This window comes from Aulostomus chinensis, chromosome 21 (assembly GCF_037954235.1).
Source record: "Aulostomus chinensis isolate RoL2024-O1b breed Wild chromosome 21, RoL_Achi_v1.0, whole genome shotgun sequence".
In the NCBI taxonomy this organism is placed as follows: domain Eukaryota; kingdom Metazoa; phylum Chordata; class Actinopteri; order Syngnathiformes; family Aulostomidae; genus Aulostomus; species Aulostomus chinensis.
In genome coordinates this window covers 21,629,625-21,637,124 of record NC_141340.1, presented here as the reverse complement: position 1 = coordinate 21,637,124, position 7,500 = coordinate 21,629,625, and the positions used below count along the sequence as shown (strand labels likewise).

Sequence of the window (7,500 nt, the reverse complement as noted above, 5' to 3'; positions counted from 1 at the left end):
AAATGATCACGTGTTTAACAGCTTTGCAGCAAGTGTATCGTGCAATAGAAATACTTGTTAAAAGTACTTTTGAGTACATTTCAGAGCCTGTACTTTTTACTTTTACTGGAGTAGAGGTTTGGATCAGTACTTTTTACATTTTTACTCAAGTCGTATTTTTACATAGGTATTTTACTCCTACTCAAGTAAGGAATCTGGGTACTTTTGCCATCTATGGCCATTTGTGCATAAACAGACAGTCCAAGCACATTGGAAATCTTGCGCGGTATTTCTCCTAGTTGACAGTCATAAGTAGAAGCAGAAAAAACAAACGTCAATGTACAGAATAAGAAATGATAGACAGAGATATAGATAGAGAGACAGACAGACAGACAGACAGATAGATCATCTGAGTCTGCTGGTTGTCATTCTGTCATCATGATGACACAAGAACTACCAGGCTGATGTCATGGAACTTTGTGAAGGGGCATAGCACGAGCCATAGAAAAAGCTTTTACATTTCTATCAGTTCATCAGTTATCAATTATAATAATAATAATAATAATAATTCATTATTATTATAATTATTAGTTAGTGGCTGCTAACCTGTTTGAATAATTTCTCTCTCTCCTCCTGGGGGGTGCCAAGGCTCTTTTGTTCCGCCTCCATGGCGTCCCGCTTCATCTCTAGCGCTGACAAAGTCTCATGAAGCCGCACCACTTCCTGTTTAATCTGTGAGTGGGCCAGCTCCTGCACAGAGGAAAAGAAACTGACAAAACAACTCATACAACTGCTAGCATTACTGGTTCCTTCCCACGACACAGCTGCCACATGTCATAAAAGTTCAAATGCACATTCTCTTCCCACCTCTCCAACTCCACTTACTGTCTTGTCCATGAACAACCCTCCTTTCCATCTCCCTCCATCCTCACCCCCCCAACCCCACTCACTGCTTCATAGTCCTCCTTCCTGGTCAGCAGGACGTCCAGCTCCTCCTGGAGACCCGTCAGCTCCTGGGACACAAGAAACAAAGAAGCAAGAAGATGAAGCAAGGACAGAAATTTACAATCACAGCGACAGGTTAACTTGCAGTAGAAGCACATCTCCAACAAGCCCCCATGCACACTGCTACATCAATGTCGTACGACTACATCAGCACCTGCAGCAGCTCTTCATTTGTGGTTGTCATTGTGAAATATTTCTCCTGCTTTGCAGCCGGCATGGCCTGGACAACCTCGTCAGCAACACGTCTCTCCCTCTTGATCTCGTCCTCTGAGGCCCTGATAGCTTCCTCTCTTCTGCAGAAACAAAAACTCCACAATAACAGACTGGAAAGCTCCTCTGTTTGTCTGCCATGTCTCCTTCTTCTTACGGTCTGATAAACATTCAAACACATGCCCTGGAAAAGACAGAAAGCCTCTCTGATGATAAAGATATGAAGGGGGGCAATTAAATGAGTGTTAAATCAAATAAAGATGGTACCTGCAGCCAGTGACCTCATCAGAGACCTGACGAGACCCAATATAAAAACTCTCTAAACTGTATATGATGGTTCAATAATCCTTATTGAGATAATGCTTTGAACGAATCGGGACACTGATTTGGTGTCGTATCGCTGAGCCCCTGGGTGAAGGCAGTACCAAGCGATCCGTGAGGCATGTTGAAAGTGTTACTCATCACAGTTTACAGGTTCTTGCTGTCAGGAAGGAGGACAGGTTAACTTCTTCAATCATAAATGTTTAGCTTGTAAAACAGTCCATGTCAGCCTTTCGATTTTACAACAAGGAGCAAAGTTCCATCTTTAGCTGTGCTGGCTGCTTCCAGGCAGCCGTTAGAAGAATCGTCTCACTGTATGCAGAGGATCAGGTGAGTTACTTTGCTTATTGTTCACTAATATACAGAAGAACTGAGACCATAAGATGAAACACTGAGACACAGAGACATTATTAGCAAACACCAGTACGAACGTTGGCAGACGATGGAGCGTAGGCAGGTTAAAGGTCATTCCCAGTTGTCTACGAGGACATGACAAGTTAAATGTTCAACAGTGTTCAGAGGGATGAGGTCAGGTAACAGGAAATGCAAAGATTTTGAGGAATAAACGGTGTTAAAGAAACATAACGATAGCTGATATTTTAGGTCTAAATATTGATTTGAAATATTGACAAGATGTCAGGATGTTTATCTTGTTATCGTGTAATATTTTGCCATAATCTGACCACCTGCATCTGATGTAACTGTTAGTGCATAATTTGTGATTAACTGCCACCAACCTAGTAACTGATATCATACACAAAAACATGTCGTAGCAAATCTTTGTTTCACAGTTTAGATAAAACTGATGCTGAGTGGAAGTAACTGGCTAGAGCCGCCGCTACATTCAGGGGTACAGTGAGACGACCAGCTCAGTAGTTTTTTCCACAGCGCCTGAGGTTGGGACCATAAAAACACATTTGACCTTAGAATAAAGGTCTATCAGCAGCTTCCAGCAAAGGCTCCATCAAAACAAGTGAATCAAACCAGGCCTCGGATGCATTTGTGCTTCATTAATGAAAGACCTGATACCCGATCTTTCAGGATCCTAGAGAGTGTTTTTATGGTTTGTTTCTATTGTGTCTCCTCTCCAGGGAGGATGATGGGTGGATGCCGGCGAACTCTCCTACTGCTGTTGCTGACTGTTGCAGTAGCACTGACTAGAAACTACAGCCACGCTGAGGCTGTGGAAGAGAACGTGCTGGTGAGAAAGAGGAACATTCAGCTCACACAAATATAGTTTGTTCGTTCGATCACGTTTTCCAGTTTTAATGTATTCACTAAACGTTTCTGGAGCTCTAACCAAGAATCAATTCTTCAGCAGGTCAAAAACTTGACCGACAGTCTTCTCAAAGCCATTCCTCCAGGCAGCAATCAGTCCTCTGTTACTGCACTGATTCTGGAGAGGAACCAGATTACTCTGGATGAGCAGGACAGACAATCCCTGGTTACTTATCCCAGACTGGAGGAGCTCCACCTGGACAGTAACCTGGTGACCCATATACCAGCCAAGTACTTCTCTGTAGTACCAGGACTCAGAGTTCTGTCTCTGTCCAGAAATCACATCAGCAGGTAGATACAGCTGCGAGCCTCCACTCCACAATCTCATTCATTTCATCAGTCAGTAATGCTTTCACACATTTCAATGTGTGTCCGAACGCCATCGACAGCATGCCAGAGAGCTGCCCATGAGCACTAGTATCACCTTTGATCAGACTTTGAGTGTAATTCATCTTGAAAAGTACCATATCAAAATAAATCAAGTTACTTGCTGGGGATTGGCTAGCATTCCTAAAAACTATCATGCGTGTCGTTGCAGCCTGGATGGCGACTCTTTCTCTGGCCTAGATGAGCTGACGGTGATGAGCCTGTCCCACAACCAGCTGACGAGCCTCCCAGCTCAACTAATCCAAGGGCTCAGAAATCTACAGGTAAACGCCGACATCCCTGGAGAGACTCAAGAGGATCCCCAAAACTGTGCTATCATTCATTCAATTCAATCACTACCCTTTGACTAAGACCTGGATACTGGGTCAAACCTTTAGATGTGGTACTAATACCACATGGTCACATGAACCTAATCCCATACATGAATAATAGTATAATATTTGTCAATGAATTGTCATGGAGTCGCTGTATTGCAGTTGAATACTGTCAACTAGAGAAGAAAAACAAGCGAAAGAGAAAGAAAACAAAGCCAAGTTCTAGTCTAGCCTTCGGGCTCCCTGCTTTCCAGATCCCAGGTGCTGCTGGAGGCGGCTCCAGACCTGAAGAGGCCCAAGCTGCCACCCGTAGCTCCACCTGCTCACGTCACCGTCTGTCCATCAGTCTCTGCTCCTTTCTCTCTCTCTTTATCTCCGTCCCTCTCTTTCCTTCTGTATATCTGTCTTCCTCCATTATCTATCCCTGTCTCTGCCCTGCTCTCCTTCCCCCCAACCGGTCAAAGCAGTCGTCTGTCTCCACTGATCCTGGGTCTGCTCCACCTTCCTGCCTGTTAAAAGGAAGGTTTTCGTCGCCTCTGTTGCAGGATGTGCTGCTGATGGAGAATTGTTGGGTGGAGGTTCATTGAAGGAGTGTGGTACTGGAACTGCTCTACCTGTAAAGTGTCATGAGAGAACTTTTGTTGTGATTTGGCGCTATACAAATAAATTGACTTGACTTGACTTGACTAGTCGAGCTGTTTCGTAACCCTTTATGCTTTTCTTCTGTGGACCTGTTAGGAGCTGAACCTGGAGGAGAACCTGTGGAACTGTTCCTGCCCACTACTGGGCAGCTTTGAAGAGATCAAAGCAGCAGGAGTCATCATTGGTAATAACCTCTGATGTGGTGTTTTAACTCTATCATTGACCCTTTTAAGAACATCTGGCACGTTAAACATTTGATCACTATATCTGTGGTGATTTGGGGATCATATCAGTCAGATCATATCAAGATGGAACTAATGACATGAAGGAAAATGGTGTTTTGACAGCAACATGATTTCAATAAAGCCTGGCTTCTCTTATAATATCGTGGGTCTGATGCTCTCATGTCTGGATCCACTACAGGGCCACACACCACCTGTGCATCACCAGAGGTGAAAGCTGGGATGGATCTTTTAGCAGCTGTAGCTGAGTGTTTTCAATCATCATCATCAGCACCCTCCTCAACTGCACCCCCAACAACCCCACCTGCTGACACCATAGTCACCTTTCAGCAGAAGTTTGTCCCATCCACTTTGCTAAAAACCAGACTTTCAAGCCACAGCCAAGTCATCAACAAAGGTAGGACAAGCCAACTATGCATGATCAGGGTGTGTCAAATGTGTGCATGTATGACAAACATCATGGAAGACACAGTTCTCTGTCCAACCCCAACTAGACCAACCCCCTGTGCCTGGAAACACGTGGAAGTTCACAGTATGTGTTGCAGCAGTGGCCCTGTGTACCTGCACGCTCATTGTGTGTGCCATCAAAGGACCTTCCTGGTACAGGCTCTTCCATAACTACCGGCATCAGCGACTGTACCAGGACGAACATGCAGAGGAGGATGCTGTGTCCACCGTCTTCTCAGACACAGGAGGCTACATGAGCCACCAGACATTCAACTTTGAGGAGGAGGGACAGATAGAGGAGGAGGATGATTACTTCGAGGATCCTTATATCAAAAGGGAAGAGTGTCATGCGGGGGAGGGGACTACAACATAAACCATGAGAAAAAAAAATTACACAACAGCATCAATAAGCAACAAGGAGAGGGGGGAATGAAAGAATCTGCCCCAACACCTGATTACACACTGCCTGCAAGAGGAGCACCTAGACTCTAGAATAAGAGAGGCAATATAGTGTGTTTACTATTTTTGGTATTCTTTATCATGTACATTTAAAGACTGTAATCTTGAGTGAAAACTACAGCATTGCAACACCTGCTCAGCTTAGAACAGCCTATTATAATCGACAAATAAATCCCACATGTGGGCCCACGGCCAATCTACTGAGAGAGCAGCATTACAGGTTCAGCGTCCAACACTTCCACCTCCTGGCCAGCAGGTGTCTCCCTACCTCCTGCTGCACAGGTTGACTCAACTAACCACATGTGGTCAGAGTGGGACAAGCAAGAATAAGACAGATAAGTCATGTGGTCAATCCTGTCGACGGTATTTGAAACGGTAACGGAGCGAAGCCTCGTGTTTCTCGACGTTTCTCTGGTTAATCAGCACCTGCAGCTCCTGGTTGGTGACCTCACACAGATCCGCCTGATCCACCTGATCCCAGCCTGTTCATGCTGGTGGCCCAGAGACCCTCAACCGCTTGTCAGCAACTCACTGGAATCGACATATTATCTGCATTTTGGACCCAATAAAATTTTTAAACATTTCACCACAACAATATTTTTTTCAGATAAATTTCAACTTTTCTTTTTTATACTTCTAAAAGGTTCTGTTGGTGTATCCCTTTTCAAAAATTATTTGAGTTCTTTAAATTGTTGTCTCTTGCAACTTCAGGTGTATGATAATAAACCTACAGTTGATCATGTCATCAACACATCATCTTCCTCTCACAGGAATCTGTGCATCCCACTTTTGAAGAAAATCATCAATTGAGGGGTAAAATAGAAGGGAATCATGGAACTGCTGACCATCACGAGGTCTAACAGATCACATAAGTTTAGTAATCAGAAAACTGCCAATATCTCTGTCATCACACACACAGAAACAGAGGGCTGTAATTCCACACCTGTCCAAAAACTACTAAGACAGTAGACTTGTGTAACTGTGCAGACAACTACACTGTAGTCGATACCCAGGCATGACAAGACACGATGTAATGGACTGGGGCTGGGACATAAATTCAAAATGTATGTTCACTCTTGTTAGACAGAAAAATATGGCCAGTCTACACTCCACATGAAGGGAGGAGAAGGAAGGACAAGGACATGACAGGACAACAGGAAGACAAGCACAAGTGAGGAATGCTTGAAGCAAGGAAGAAACAAGAAAACTGGTGCTGAGAATCATGCATCCACTGTGGGAGTTTGTCCTGTCCATGACTCAAGCAATGTACACCTGCTAGAGACAACAATTTCACACACACAGCAACTTAATACAGAATCAGCCTCTCCTCACACATGATTTAGCTTTTCAGACAAACATTGCTGCCATAATTTGAAGAGCACCAACACCAAACCCTCCTGAAACTACTGACCAATTCAAACAATTGTACTCAAACCCAAATGGGTTCATGTTTATTTAACAGTTCTTGAATATTCCGGAAAACTTGCAAATCATGAAGACACAGGGCTTATGTTTGTTGTGTTTTATCATTTAAAGCTTCAACACAAACCAATCTTTTCTCATGTCTTTGTCTCGCTGTTTCAATGAACCTGTCAGCACATTTTGGCTTTTCATTTTGTCATTAATGCTTTCAAGTTGCCAAGTGTCTCTGCCATCACTATGACCCATTTTACCATAAAGGTCAGTATACGGGTGCACTCCAAATCTCAGGAGTGCCTAGTCTGACCTGGAGCTGTGCTCAAGATGTGGCCAACTGAACTGCTCTCTTCAATAACTGGGAGCTGTTCTACTATTTCCCTGAAGTTATTTGAGAGTGTGTGAGAGAATACATCTAAATGTAGACGGCTCATCTTCTACCGTGTACTTACTCTCTTCTCTCAGTGAAGATGCTATCAATGCTCTCAGCCTCACTGTCATTCTGGGCTTTCAGCTGGGAGGATGAGAGAGATGAGAGGACACTTTCAGTAGATCTGTATTAAAAAACACTCCGAACACTGACAATATGCAAATGCACCCGTCTGAACACGGCAATATTCCTTCTTACAGCATGTCATTACTTTCACAGCCTTGAAAATGTTAAACTGAATTCATTTTTAGTACCAAGTTGTTATGGAAACATGGTGTACTTACAGAGTTGTAGTCGTTGATCATTTCCTCCATGTCTGTGTTGGTGTTGAGTTTGTCCACCAACTAAGATACAAAGAGAGGATTTAGCC

At 43.8% G+C, this 7,500-nt stretch overlaps 2 protein-coding genes across 2 annotated transcripts in view; one reads left to right on the top strand and one right to left on the bottom strand.

The window, feature by feature from the left end:
* The window catches only part of ift74 (intraflagellar transport 74), a 16,196-nt gene that overhangs the window by 5,329 nt on the left and 3,367 nt on the right, over positions 1-7,500 (bottom strand). The window contains exons 7-11 of the mRNA XM_086191431.1: positions 7,415-7,474; positions 7,153-7,214; positions 1,139-1,277; positions 930-992; positions 586-729 (exon numbers count right to left, since the gene is read on the bottom strand). Coding sequence (XP_086047557.1) covers positions 586-729; positions 930-992; positions 1,139-1,277; positions 7,153-7,214; positions 7,415-7,474 — 468 coding nt within the window. The remainder of the gene's footprint in view (positions 1-585; positions 730-929; positions 993-1,138; positions 1,278-7,152; positions 7,215-7,414; positions 7,475-7,500) is intronic.
* Positions 2,039-5,532, top strand: LOC147242040 (uncharacterized). The gene is made up of 7 exons (XM_086192325.1): positions 2,039-2,048; positions 2,607-2,716; positions 2,837-3,084; positions 3,332-3,443; positions 4,233-4,320; positions 4,560-4,775; positions 4,873-5,532. The coding sequence occupies exons 1-7, from the start codon at positions 2,039-2,041 to the stop codon at positions 5,196-5,198; spliced, it is 1,110 nt and encodes a 369-aa protein (XP_086048451.1). The 3' UTR covers positions 5,199-5,532.